Source organism: Pyrus communis, chromosome 11, assembly GCF_041283825.1.
Source record: "Pyrus communis isolate YQ-2024b chromosome 11, ASM4128382v1, whole genome shotgun sequence".
Classification (NCBI taxonomy): Eukaryota; Viridiplantae; Streptophyta; class Magnoliopsida; order Rosales; family Rosaceae; genus Pyrus; species Pyrus communis.
The window spans coordinates 23,049,072-23,064,448 of record NC_142575.1 but is presented as its reverse complement, the minus strand read 5'-3'; the positions used below and the strand labels follow the sequence as shown (position 1 = coordinate 23,064,448).

The window sequence follows — 15,377 nt, the reverse complement described above, 5'->3', positions numbered from 1 at the left end:
GCTTTCATCAGCAGGTTTAGAACCATCCATTTTACAAAGTTTCTCATTTATGATCAATGGTGTTGCCACAGATTTGCATCCTTCCAGATTGAATCTTCCAAGCAATGATTGTGCATACTTCTGTTGATGTATGAAGATTCCAGTAACATCTTGTATTACTCCAATTCCCAAGAAGTGATGCAACAAGCCAAGATCTGTCATCTCATATAGTCTCATCATGTCTTTTCTAAATTCTTCAATCATTTCTTCACAATTGCCAGTAAAGACCACATCATCAACATAAATAGACACAATAAGCATATCAGAATTCTCACCAGTTTTTGTATACAAAGTAGCTTCACTAGGACTTTTGTTAAATCCACTTTTGTTGAAATAGGAGTCTATCTCACTGTACCAAGCCCTGGGGGCTTGTTTGAGTCCATACAGAGCCTTGTTTAACTTATACACACTCTCTTCTTCATTTGGGACTTCAAAACCTTGTGGTTGATCCACGTACACTTCTTCCTCCAGAGTGCCATTTAGAAAGGCTGATTTAACATCTAATTGATGAAGTTTCCATCCCTTTTGAGCAGCAAGAGCAACCAAGATTTTGATGGTGTCTAACCTTGCCACTGGGGCAAAGGTTTCATTGAAATCTACCCCCAGTTGTTGTGAGTAGCCTTTGGCAACCAATCTTGCTTTGTTCTTCTTTATAGATCCATCCAGATTCAGTTTGGTCTTGTAGATCCATTTCACACCTATCACAGGTTTATCACTCAGTCTATTTACTAATTTCCAGGTAGAGTTTTTCTCAATCATAGCAATTTCTTCACTCATTGCTTTCTGCCAAGATTGATCCATTTCAGCTTCTTCAAAACTCTCTGGTTCAGTAATACAATAGTTACAGAATGCATAGATCTCATCTAAACTCCTCATTTTTAATGGAGTTGTTCCTGGGGAGGAACCCTGCAATTCTTGTCCCTCTGCATTTGAAGTAGTGGACTGAGATCCTTGTGTTGGTGTTGAAAAATCATTTTGACTTCCACCTTGTATAACAGGTTCATTCTTAATTTGCACATCAGCTTGTGCTTTTTCCATTGTTAATGGAAATGAGATGGTGTCAATGTTCTTGGTTTCCCAATTTCATGCTTCATTTTCTTTTAACACCACATCTCTTGAGATAATTACTTTATGTGACTCAATATTGTAGAGCCTATAGCCCTTTTCATAGCTTCCATAGCCTACAAGGACACACTTGATACTGTTGATTTCAAGCTTGTGTCTTAATTGAGATGGTATCTGTGCATAGCAAATTGATCCAAACACCTTCAAGTGCTTCACACTTGGTTTTCTGCCACTAAATGCCTCAAATGGTGTTTTCTTCTCAAGTGCTTTAGTTGGACACCTGTTTAGAAGATCCACAGATGTATTGACTGCCTTACCTCAAAAGGAAAGTGGCATTTTCTTATCATGCAGCATTGGCTTGGTCATTTCAACCACAGTCCTGTTCTTCCTCTCAGCTACACCATTCTGTTATGGTGTGTAGGCCACTATCAGTTGCTTCTGTAATCCTGCCCCTTCACAGAATTCTTGGAACTCAATTAAAGTGAACTCACCACCTCTGTCACTTCTTAGTCTTTTGATCTTGAGACCACTCTGAAGTTCAACCATCACTTTGAATTTCTTGAAGATTGTAAAAACTTCACTCTTGTTTCTCATAAAGTATACCCAAACCATCCTGGTTCAGTCATCAATGAATAACAGAAAATATCTGTTCCCACTGAGTGTAGGTGTTTTCATTCGACCACACACATCTGTGTGAATGAGTTCTAGAGGTTGGCTTGCTCTCCATGCATTTCCAGTTTCCAAAGAGTCCCTGTGATGCTTCCCCAGTATGCAACCTTCATAAGGTTCTTTAGTTTCTTGTAACTCAAGAAGACCAGTCACCATTTGTAATCTCTCCAATCTCTTTAAACTGTGAAAGTTGAGATGTCCAAACCTCTTGTGCCATAACCAAGAGTTTTCTGCAACGCTTGCTTTTAGAGAAAATGAGTCATTGTAATCTAGCATAAGTGGAAAACTTTTGTTTTCAGTCATGCCAACTTGTGTTACCAAGTTTTGGAGACTTCTGTCGTCAAAGATCTCCACCATATCACTCCAAAGAGTAAGAAATAGCCATGAGCAATCATTTGTCCCACACTAAAGAGATTTTCATCAAGGCCAGGTACAAGTATCACATCCTTGATGAATCTTCTTCCACCCTTTGTCTCTAGAACAAGAGTTCATTTTCCAGTGGCTTCCACAAGTTGTCCATTCCCCATTTTAACTTTGCAATTGAAGCTTCTGTCAATGTTGATTAACAGGGATTCATATGCAGTCATATGATTACTGCATCCACTGTCAATGTACCAGATTCCTCTCTTATTTTCAGTTCTTGCAACACTACAAGCATAAAAGACATTTACTTCTTCTTCTTCTGCTCTATGTGCATAATTGATAGCTTGGTTCCTTCTTGGATTACAATCTTTTGCTAGATGACCAAACCTATCACACTTGGTGCATTTGGGTTTTCCCTTGAACCAACAAACACCATAGTGTAATTTGTCACAGATTTTACACTTGGTTTTAGTAGAATCACTGCTAGTTTCTGATTTTGATTGTGGAGTATGCTTGTTGTCCCATTTCTTCCCTTTTCCTTTCCAGAATTTCTTTTGATTTGAGTTGTTCCCTTGAGCCTTGTAACTGCTATCTCTTTCAGTCACACTTAGGCTAGAAAAAGCCTTTTCAGCTAAGCTTTCAGAGTGCATGTTTAACCTCTGCTCATATCCTTTCAATGTGCCAATCACATCCTGAACCTCAATAGAGTCAAGGTCCTTAGTTTCTTCTATAATAGATGCGATGGAATCATAGGATTTAGGCAGGCTAATAAGTATCTTCTGCACTAATCTTTGGTTTGATAGTTCTTCACCAAGAGTTTTCATTTGATTCACAATGTCAGTCATTCTTGTTAAATAAGCAGATAGAGCTTCACCATCATTCATCCTAGTGTACTCAAAATCTCTCCTTAAACATTGTAGTTTGACAGATCTAACCTTTTTGTCACCACGAAATTCTTGTTGAAGAACATCCCACGCAGTCTTGGAGGTTTCAAAGTTTGAGATTCGAGGAAAGATCTCGTTAGACACTGCCCCTTGAATGATACCTAGAGCTTTTGCATCTCTGGTTTCATTAATCTTCATTGAGCTCTTCACCGACTTTTGATCTTCATCACTAGACTCATCTCTAGATTCTGCGCTTTCAATACCCTTGTCCACCAAATTCCAGAGATCATATGATTTGAATATGGTCTTCATCTTGATGGACCAAAAATCGTAGTTGGACCCGTTAAAGATAGGAGCCCTCAGATCTCCTCCACTACTCGAAGTAGCCATGTGAGACCTTGCAAGAACAGATGAGGTTTTCAAAAAATCTGGGATTGAGTTTCCCTTTTTTTTTTTTTTTTCTTTTCAGAAGTACGAAGCACACAAAACGCCCATTCCTGAAATTTATCAGAACCTAAGCTCTGAGGCCATGATAAATTCTATGTTTATTTGAAGTTGGTATTTTCAAGGAATTGTCAAAGAGGAGAAGAAAAGGTTTCAGAGAAATGTGCAGAGCTCCTTACTGAGAGCAAGCACAGATATTTTCATTAAATATCAACACAACACTTTTCCTTACAAGCTATATCAGCCCTTGATTCATAAAACAGAAATCTAAGCATACACTTGTCCTATGAGACTAAGCATTCACTTAACTGTTGGTTCCTTCCTTCTCAACCATTAGATCAAAACCAAATTTCATTTAATTCCAACATGTACGACCTACAATCCGATACAAAAGTACGAAAAAATACGTATGTAAAGTAGAAGCCTCAGTTAATAATTTGATCCAGGACTGTCCCAGGTCTCAGGTATGATGGAGTGAAGCATACAGCAGTTGTCTTGGTAGCCACCACACTCAGTAGTACAATCCGATGAATTTGAGGTGTCAAGTATAACCTCTTCAATCTTTCCGTAAACATTTTCCGCAGTTGGCCTGTTTGTAGGTGAAGCTGATACACACTTGAGGGCAATGTTGAGAAGAGGAAATGCCCATTCTTTTGCAGCTTTAGCAACCTCCTTGTCGAAGACCTCCCCAGTCCACTCCTCCTTAACCATGGCAGTCACCCACTTAGGAAGGTCTATCCCAGTTCCTTCAACAGTTTTGCCTGTTAGTAACTCCAGAAGAATCACGCCGAAGCTATAAACATCTCCCTTTTCTGATAACATTTTCTCTGGGGCTGTGTAACCATTGGAGGAAATGGTACACCCTTTCTTGGGGTCGAAGAAACTTGAAAGCCCGTACTCGCTAATCAGTGGTTCATCATTGTCATCTAAGAGGATATTTGAAAGCTTGAGATTCCCATGAGGGATGCAGTCATCTGACCTCTGATATATGAAGTCTAGCCCCCTTGAAATACCGCATGCTATGGAGAGCCGAAGCCTCCATGGAAAATCCCTCTTACCTTCTGTGTAGCCTGCACATAAATATATGAAGCAGTTAAGGGCATTTGTAAATTCTAGGTGATCGAAAATGAGCAAGGAATATGTAGATGTGGGCAGTGTGCCCACCCCCTTGCACCCAAGTTCGAATCCCACCCCACCCCTAAGATTAGAATAGTACATAGAATAGTTTGATGTGAACTTACCCTCAAGCAGGTTTAGCAGACTTCCATTGCTTTGAAACTTGTAGATCAAAAGTTTTTCTTCATTAGTGGAATTGTAACCAACAAGTGGTAGAATGTTGGGATGCTTTATAATCCCTATTTGTCTCATTGTTCGGCCAAACTCCTCAAAGGGTACTTGCAATTTCTTCAATCTTTTGACTGCATATAGGGCATTGTTTTTCAGTATTACCTTGTAGAGGCTGCTGCAAAAGGACTGGTTTCTCAAGTCAGCTGTGGCTTCAAGGAGGTCTTCCAATTTAAAACTTTCATGTTCTTCAACAAAGAAGACAAGCTCCGATTGGTTCTCCACTGGCTTCTCTCCCTCTTGAACCTTAGGAGGCGGCATATTCTGAGGCGAGTCTCGAAGCGATTTGAGAATCTCCCTCTCTTCAGCTATCTTAGCAGCCTTCCTTCCTGCAAAGTACATGAACAAGAGAAAGAAGCCAAGCCCCACAATTAATGGCATCATGCATTCGTATCTCTTGTACCACGGTCTAAAGGTATCTGAATCACTGCCACTGCCACTGCTTGGTCTCTCGGACTCTGTTGCTACGGCCGCTGAATTTACTACCTTTTCCTGCTTCATGGCACCATGTCTCTGTAATCTCCTCGATTTCTTCAAGTATGTATGAATCGGCTGAACTCCCTCTTCAGAGCGTGAGGCAGTGCTAATAAAATGATTGTTGGAGATGTCCAGTCCCCTCAGATATTTCAGTTTAGTCAGAGCCTTGGGTATCCTTCCACTCAGAACATTGCTGCTTATATTCAAATATGTTAGCCTTGTGCAGTGCAATATTGAGTTAGAAATAGTTCCCCCAATTTGGTTTTTTGCTAGGCTAACAACTCGAAGATTCGGGAGATTACATAGTGAACCTACATCAAGTATGCCACTAAGATTCAAATTTTCAAGCCTGATTTCTGTTATCGAAGTAGCGAGTGAGTTGCATGTCACACCCTTCCACTTATGTATGCAGGGATTTTGCCGCATAGGTGCATTCTGGCCAACTTTAAGTATATCTTGAGGATCAACAGCTCTAATGAATTGCAGCAAAGCTTCAAACTCTGGTGACTCACCTCCCATGGATACCGTGATTGAGAAAGAAAACACCCCAATGCATACCAGTCCCTTCAGAAACAGATTGAAACCTCTCCTGCTCGGCATTTTTGTTGGTTCTCTTCTTTGTTGGACTCATCAGAAACTGAGTGAACTGTGATAAACTATGTTTCCATTTGTCTACTTTCCCCCCCTGTTTATCCCGAAAATATTGAAGTATCTCAAGGCAGGATTATAACTTATAATATCAAGGTGCATGGTTCTACTATTTGGTGCGTCAGATGAGGATATTTCGTATACTACAAAGTTTTTCTTTGTATTTTCTCCATTGTGTGAGATAACCAATGTTTTCAACAATTTGTTAATCCGTTACCTTCAATGTGATAAACTACAGCCATAAACATAATTGACCAAAAAACAAAAAAAAAAAAACAAAAAAATTTGCATAGAGTCAGTTAACCAGTCTGCATTCAAATGAGTTTTGGTTAGGACAATGGTCCTGGCACACCCCTTTCCTTTTTTTTTTTTTTTTTTTAAATCCCTCTTTGTTTATGTCCCCTTTCTCCGTTAATTTATTCAACTCAAAACATAAACAAGAATATGCATGAGAAAATGGTATGAACAACTCATCTCTTCATATTTTTTTATTCATTTACAAATTGAGGAACTAAATATTGGATTAATCATTTCGACGGGTACATCTATAATTTGTCTTTGTGGAGATTATTAATTTATGGGAAAGAATATTACTTGCCTTTGACTTTTGGCTAAATTGTAAGCACAATATCATGATCAGGGCCAATATATTGATAGGGGGTGAGTAAAAACCAATGTACGTCTTTCGGAAACTCTGAACTCAAACTGTGGCTGTTCCGGAGTGGCCAAGATTAGGTTGATCATCTAAGAAATTTGCTTATGACTACAAACAAAAGTTGGACATCTCTATGCATCTAAGAAACAAGAATTTAGAAAGATTAGGATTCGTTGGTTTGTAGTTTTTACTTTTGTCTAATTGGCGATGTCCATTTTTAAATTCTAAACCAAGTTAACTTTTGTGGAGAGGTTTGCAGTGGTTGTAACTTTTAAATTTTGTATTTGTTTGTGTTTGATTACTAAAAATTGTGATTCATGTGTAATATGTTCCTTTGTGTATATTTATGACTTGAAATTTGTCAATCCATGTAAAGCTCGAGATGATGAGCATTTTGGTCCAAACCTGTGTGAATTGGAGTTAAAATAAGTCAACATATAAAAAGTGAAAAATGATAAGATATTTCAAGTACAGATATAATTGAGAGGGCTTCTAATCATAGTTGGATGATTGATGTAGTGGTTATGGGTGTTATGTTTTCCTTAAGGTGGAAGTTTGCAATCCAACCCATGTCACATATTCTCTTAATTTTTTTTTCAGGATCATTAGAGCGGAGGGACTCGTCGGAGTTTGATCGGCCATGGGCTACTAGTGGTGGACACGGAGTTGGCTGGCAATATTGGTCAGTGATAGTCGTGTCCAGCCAAAGTTGGCCGATAATGGTGGTCGTTGGAGGAGAATCTCGTCGTAGTTATTGGTTAATGTTTGCATGGCAAATATGTATTAAAATTGAACTTTATCACTATTTACATGAATGGTATTCAATTGGTATTTAAACTAGATTTGGCAAACGGGTAGTGTTTGTATCGTATTATTTCAGATTTATTATCTTAATGAACTAAGTTGTGTCAAATCCATTACCTTAACGGGTTTAAAACTTCAAACCCAAACATGACCCGTTAAATATCGTGTTACCTGCCTGATCCATTGCACCCATTAAGAACAATATATTAGTTTAATACAAGAAAATTTTATTTGAACTCATATAACCTCTTTCTACATCCAACTTAAATTTTAAATGTGAATTTTCTTTTTTATCCTATTGCATAATTATTATCAAGTACAAGGTGAAAATAACAACAAAACTAAAATTTATAAATAAACTCATACTCAATAATTAAACTCCACCATCACACAATGTTTATCCTACGTTCATTCCGGCTAAATTCCTAAAAGCTCCCATACAGAAAAACAGGTTTTTTTTATTTTTATCGATGGATGGTGATTTTGCAGTTTTGAAGCCTCCAACTCAAGTATGAATCGATTTATGCAATTTTTTTTAGTTTGATTTCAATTTTTATTTTTTTTATTTTTTAACTTTGGAAGATGGGTTTTTGAGTTTCCTTGGGTTTTTGGGTTTTGCAACTACACACCATGTTACCATTACAATTAGGAACTTGTACCCATCTCTCCTTTAAAGGCAGAGTTTGTAAGTAAAAACGTTCCTCTATCCCAATCAGCTTAATTTTCATTCGTCATTAGGCTTCTTGTTAATAGACTTCTCTCCTTAATTTGTAAGTAACAATAAATTTGTAAAACCTATTCAAAAGTTGTCATTTTTTTTTTTTTAATTTTGAGAAAAAGTGAGTTACAATGGTAAAGTCATGCATAAAAAAAAAGTTTGGACCGTCCTCAACAGTTACAAATCTATACCATCAGTTAGTTAAAATAACATTTTAGTAAGTAATCCGACAAAATCAAAGTCCTCGTGAGTTGCAATTCACGATCATCAAAGTTGAGAAGATGAGTTTTTGAGATTTTATTTATTAAATGGGTGTAAAGATACCTTTACATTTTGAATTGGGTTTGTGAGGGTAGTTTATGTAGTAAATTTGGGTTTAAAGAGATATTAATTCTTTAATTAAAAATAATATAAGTGTAGAGAGTAAGTTGGGTGTAAAAAGAGGTTATACGAGTTCAAATAAATAATCAATTTTAAAAAACTTCATACTAGATTACAAAACATTAACATATGAAATTCTAAAGTTCCTTTTGATTCAACAATACAACTACAATCTTTTCATTTAGCGCTATATTTACATGCTCCATAAATATTACTTCAAAACACATCTAGTGTCTCCAGATTTCACTATTCATTACCGTATTTCATATTTTTGTGAAGTTGTTTAATTTGTTTTCAATACTTTTGGATTTTTGATTGGTTAGTTTAAATTTGATTTTTCTTAATTATCCAACAAAAGTTCATATACCTTTTAGGATCACTATTGGATTTTTTGGATAAAGCTTGATCTCATGAGCACATAGGCAAAAAACTGTTCACGAAACGAAGTTATAAGGAAGAAGTTGTAAGCAAACAAAGTAAGGCGCAAATTGGTAATTTAACGCTTTTATATATAGTAGGCCCATCTGTTGGACTGGCTCATTCCATTTCAGAACCAACCTGCGAGCCAACCCAAATTATGTAGTCAGATCTATGAATTGACTTGGTTTTCTCGATATTTTTTAGACGCCGTTTCACGGTGTTTTCTTGTGAACTAATCTCGATAACCACCTGTTGGAGTTATGCCCTACAAGCCAATTTATGTAATATTGGATATTATAATAATTTCATATTAATTAATTAATAAAAGGGCAAGTATATTCATTGATGAGTTCGACTTTATACTATAGTGGTAATGTATTGTGAATGAGTCCACAAGACTTAAAGGTATGGGAGTAATGTCCTAAATGAGGTTATGTGTGAAATCATGTCATTGGATTTCACTATTTATATTTCGTATTTTGTATATATGTGATTTTATTTTATTGTTATTTTAGAGTTTAGCTTAGTTTTAAATTTGACTTTTCCGTACTTAGTCATTAGAGATTTGTGGACCTCCAAGGTCACTCTTAGATTTTTTGGGTAGAGCCCAAACCCATAAACTCGTAGGCGAAAACTATTTGCGAATCGGAGTTTTAACGAAGGATTTGCGAGTGACGTAATTTAAGGGCTGAATAGGCTTAGTTTATGTTCTGAGAATTTCTATTTGGTTGTTAATTTCTTTTTAATTACTAACTAGTAGCTATGTGAGTTGCTGTTTTTAAACGTTCATTTCAATTCAAGTCTAACCTTCAACAATAGTAATGTGTAAACCAAATTTGCAAATTATATGACATGTCACCAATAGATTTAATTTAGTGCTCATTCATTACTTATACATGTCAATTAAAGTCCCATATCAACAAAGTTAGTAAATAAGAAAAAAAAAACACCTCACTATTTATGTATAAAACACTTTAAAAATTCAGATAGAAGAGAAACAAAACTCATTATCTATTCACTTGTAAGCCCGGGATTTTTTGGTTCCCTTCTCTTAAATACAAAATACATTAGTTTTTCCATGTTTCTAAATTATTTAGATTGAAGTGTCTTTCTAAGTATAACTTTATCGAAGTCTTACGTGTGAAAACAAATAATTTTTCTTAGATGAAGTTAGAACACATTTTTTTGTATCGTCCCGGGCCTAAAAATCTCAGGACCGGCTCTACAATCAACTAGATATATAATTGAGATAACATGTTATATGTTTATTTATTATTGTTCGTTGCGTACTTAATAATTCGAATTAAGCTAATCCAATAATATGCCTGATAACCCAATGCCACCACCATTCGACTCCTCTCGTTACCAACATCACATTCCACTCAAGTTTCACCCCATTTAACCACCGTAGAAGGTGGTTCAGAATCCACCGGTTTCTATGATTTCCTGGCCGGCGGTTTGGGTTTTTTGGCCACCCCGGTGTCAACCACTACCATCATTAATTACACTCACCTCCACCCCAGCAACAAAACCCAACAAGCTGTTAGACCTCTGATAATGGTGAGTTGAAGTTCGAAAGTTCTAGGGTTTTTCGGCCTCTTTCGCTATTTTTCAGATATTTTTCGGCAATTTATTCTTTGTGGCAGGTATCTTATATTTGTAGATATAATCTATATTTTGTTATATTTTTTGTCTACCATTTTGTTGGCCGGATTCTAGCGAGGTGTTGGCTGTCAACTGCATGTGCTGCGGCGCCTAGCCAGTGATCTTAACTTTTTTTCCTAAGCTGATTTCAATAACATGATTTCATTTATAATATTGGTTTGATGAGATTCCATCATTTGAATATAGTTTTATAATTCATCGCCACTTGACTTTTGTGATTGGCTGAAAACCAAGCATTAGATTGCCGGCGAAACTTTTCGAGTATGTTATTCGTAGTAAGCTTAGTAAATATTTGTGTACTTTGATAGGTGTCGGCGAACTTCTGATTCTTCGTTTAGCTTGCATTTGTACTTGTGACTGCTTCGGACGCAAGGTGAGTGGTTTGTTAACTGTTCCTACATAGAATATTTAAATAATTATATGCCAATACGTATGCCGTATTGAATTATCACTACCACCTAGCATGCATGAGTTAGAGATGAAGTATAGATGATGTATGATTGCTAGTGTGAGAAGAAGTGCCAGAGAGTTTATTAGAATTATTTTGTAGAACCAGTAGATTAGGGAATTTCTTGTGTTGTGCTTTTGTGCGACTAGATGCTTGGTATGGGGAACTGATAATGTGTGTGCCTATTGGGTAATTCAGCTAGAGTGACGTATGATTTGTGATATATATTGAGCATTTGGAGAGACTAAGTTCCTTGTACATTATTGTGTATATATTTAGATTGTATTTTATTTAACATTATACAACTACTGTTCAACTGTCACATGGTGATTTCATGTGTTTCTTGAGATCGAGGCGTGACATTTGGTAATGGTGGAGAGGAAAGTGCCCAAAATTTTCAAGGTTGGAGTTGGACATCAACGACCTCTAGATATGACGCCAGTGGAATGGGTGTCACTTAAAGAGAGGGGGAGGGGGGACGAAGATGGTGTGGTAGCCAGTAGTGGATCTATTAAGGGACTTATGTGGTCCCAGGACCACCCAAAAGCTCGGATAAGTGGCTGTGAGGACCTCCGATGACCACCCAAGTCTGGGCAGATAAGGGAGGAGATGAGCAACTGCTGCACTATTTTCTGGAATTCAACAAACCAGAAGGAAAAGAAGAAGAAGACTGATTATTCCTTTTTAAATGACTTGGCTAGATGAAGTCGTTTTACCCAAGCCATTTGAGTGAAACGGTGTGCTTTGTTATGGGTTTGAAAACAATCTCTAAGTCACGTGGGAGGCTGAGTTTCCTAGGGGCCTGACTTTCAAAAGAGCCCATTTTACCAAATCTTCTTATAACCTTTTAATTGCTTCCCATTGGGCCATTCCCCAATCCCCATCCCACCTAACCGAAGGCACCACTAGCTAACACCAATCACCTCTCCAGTCTTCACAGACCATGAATATCATGACACATTTTTAGGTATGACACTTTATCATAAACAAATTTAGTCTTTGTTGCTCGTAATGTTGTCGGTACAAAAATTATGAATGAAAAGTTGTAGTTTATGGTTTAAATTTTTAATATTTTATTGGGACCACCCGACCTTAAATTCCTGGATCTGCCACTGGTGGTAGCGATGGGGATATTGGAGCAGAAATGGGGTAGGCTTCTCCTCCAAAGATTTCTAATGAATTCATGAATTTATAACCCTTTTAAAATCTTTTTGAAATTTCAATGAATACCCATTAATTGTAATCCATTATTTTCTTAAAGAAATGAGATAAATGGGTTATGTTAGGATAATATTCTTTATATATATTTTTTATTTTTTTTAATACAATTACCATTATCAAGATTCGAATATAAGATCTCTCACTTATAAATGAAGAGAAATAAACTAGACACTAGTACTAAAAGATAGTATCATGTTTATATTTTTAAACTAACTATTAACGAAAATCACATGTTTCTACTCTTGACAAACAGAAATCAAATGCTTGTTGGAGCAATATTAGAAAATATGAAAATAACACAAGAATTCCAATGATAATAATCATAAATAAAATAACAACATCAATAGTATACAAGATTAATATAAACATCTAGAGATAAAGTTAGAAAAACTGACAAACTTGGAGATTGAGGCTTGCATAAATACAATGTCCTAAAGATAGAATTTCACCCCTACTCTTGTGCTTGTAGTTCGGTATGCGTCCATCTTCTAGAATTCAACAATCTATAATCCAAAGTTAAAGCTGACACACCCTGACCGAAGACACACCCCGATCGAAATCAAGGCGTGTTGGCTATCACACATTGATTTCGGTCGGGGTGTGTCAAAAGCACTTTAATCTTCAAACTGTGGCGAACTTTATATATTCCGTACTCTCAAGACACGGCTTGGAATTTAGCACATGAAGCAAAAACGAAGTGGGGAAACCCTATTTCTCAAGAGTAAAAATTAACTCTAATTTTCTATATTAATGATGATGGTTTCATGAGTTTATATAGCACCCAAGTACTTCTTGTTAAAGAGATGTAACTTTTCATCTATAAGTATACATCATTTGACAAAGAAATGCACCTAAATAACATAACCTTTCTAAGAATTATGGTTAACACTATTTTTCATTCAATTATTAAAATTATATATTACAATATTTTATATTATAATATATAATTTGCAACAATCCCCTACATGAATGAAAAATTAGGAAGAATTTGAGAGTATAGACGAACAAGAGATGCATCGGGAGAGGTGTCTTTTGGACTTGAACCTACCCTAGTGAATACTTCTTGGGTTTACTTGGTGGCGCAGTGGATGTAGAAGATCTTGAACTGTTCTCTACAGCAGTAAATCGAGACAATAAGCAACACACATCACTAATCCTAATACATTACGGTTCAAACGATTGTATTCATTTTGGTCTTGAACAAATCCTTGATTCATGAGAGATTTAGAGAATTTAGCCATCTCATTCTCATTGAAGCGACCCACTTCTACTCTTACATAGGTGACCACTAATTAAGAATAGTCTGCTCTATTCCTCTAATTTATAAGATATCACTGTCATTAAGTATAAATATACACCCTAAAACTTCTGCAGACAACACACTTCTTCCATCATAGGAATGAGATATATAGTGTGTTAACTTCTTTGAATCATGCCCAACCAGTTTGCCTATTGAACTTAGACCATGGGATCTTCAATAAACTAAGTTAGGTTTCCGCCCGGCTAATTCATTAGCTATATTGGGTTTAGCCTTATTCCCCTCGATGATCAACTTACTCTCTAGTCTAACCTTTAATAATTGGTACCATTTAGGTTGACTATTTTCTAATGTTGGCCAAAATATTCCATCATGCATGAAACAAATTTCATCGAGAGTAGTTGTTTTTCAATTTTAAGTCATCAAAACATATATTTGGACTTACTAATAAGTAATTTCCTAGGAAATAGACTTCCCCCACATTTAAGGTATTTGAAAGAAGGTCTCTAACCTCTTCACACCTTAAAACTCATTCATTAAAAGAGATTATTATATTTGTTACATGCAAATTACTCCTTCTAATTTGTTCCTTGCCTTATTCGCAAACCATCACAATACATGCATAGGATTATCCCCAACAACATTTTGAAGCCAATATGCTTCCTATCCGGATTGTAATTGTACTTTCATTTGAGGATTTCTTTATTGAAATGCATGTATTTCCACCTATGTACTTTGTCTTCACTTTGTCAAAGATTCAATTAGTTAGCATTATGGTAAATATGGATGCTCTTAACTATGAATAACACAACCCCATGGCTATGTACATTCGATTTATATGCTTACTTAATAAGCATCACCATGTCTAATTCAATTATGTATGCTCACTGAATAAGCATTATTTCTGTGTCTAGTCATTTCTTTTACGAAATACCCCACACTTTAACTCATTGGTGTAAGAGGAAAGACATCTTCTTGGTGATAATAAACGGAAATGCTTCATGCCCTCATGCCCAATTAATTGATAAATCCAAATGTCGAAGAAAACCATAACTGAAATTTAAGTATGGACTTTTTTCCATATGAAACATATCAGTTTGGCAATCCTTTTCATTTACTCATCTCACTTCTATCTTTCTTCGGGCTCTGTCCAAAATGAGTTCATCTATATGCTTTTCTCAAAAGCTTCAACTTCAAGGCTTAGGCTAGTTGTTGATTGGAGAGGTTATATTCAGTGCCAAACGCAGACACAGTTCACATGACATGCCTTTCCTTTGAAGTTTGGATCTCACATGGCAGATTCATCTTTCCATTTTATTTATTTTTATTTTTATTTTCTTTCACCACATTACATAGGCAGAAAGCATATTCCCAATTCGTTAGAGTAAATGTAGAATTATGGAGAATAATCCGAATAATGACTTTGAGATACAACTTGAATCGTTTCCTTAAAGTGTTATTTGCCCCCACTCGAATGAGTTTGCTAAAGGGTTCTTGGCAAATCACTTCCAGGATACAACAGAGTATGAAATATTCGATTAGCAAACCGAATTGTATTCCCTTAGAAATAACTAGAAAGAAATTGTATGAATGTGATGGAAATAAAAGAGAGCAAGGAATGTAGAAACAAATTTCTGAAATTGTGTGTGAAACATTATACCACAATAGGTATTTATAGGCATTAAAGCACCCGTTCATCGAACCCTTTCATTTTAGTTGAAGATATACAACCCTTCTTAATAGTGTTGACCCAAAAGACATGTCTTCTATTTCATATTTTCAGAAAATAAATATTGACTAATTACATCTTTTAATTTTACTCATACAATTTGAGTAACCATCATGTCTTTTAACCAAAAGTTACAGTCATTCAA

The 15,377-nt window shown here is 36.0% G+C and overlaps 1 protein-coding gene across 1 annotated transcript; it reads right to left on the bottom strand.

Moving 5' to 3' along the window:
* Positions 1–3,713: 3,713 nt before the first annotated feature.
* LOC137742920 (putative leucine-rich repeat receptor-like protein kinase At5g05160) lies at positions 3,714–5,885 on the bottom strand. The gene is made up of 2 exons (XM_068482856.2): positions 4,706–5,885; positions 3,714–4,534 (listed from the first exon to the last, which is right to left on the bottom strand). The coding sequence occupies exons 1-2, from the start codon at positions 5,883–5,885 to the stop codon at positions 3,894–3,896; spliced, it is 1,821 nt and encodes a 606-aa protein (XP_068338957.2). The 3' UTR covers positions 3,714–3,893.
* Between the last annotated feature and the right edge of the window lie 9,492 nt (positions 5,886–15,377).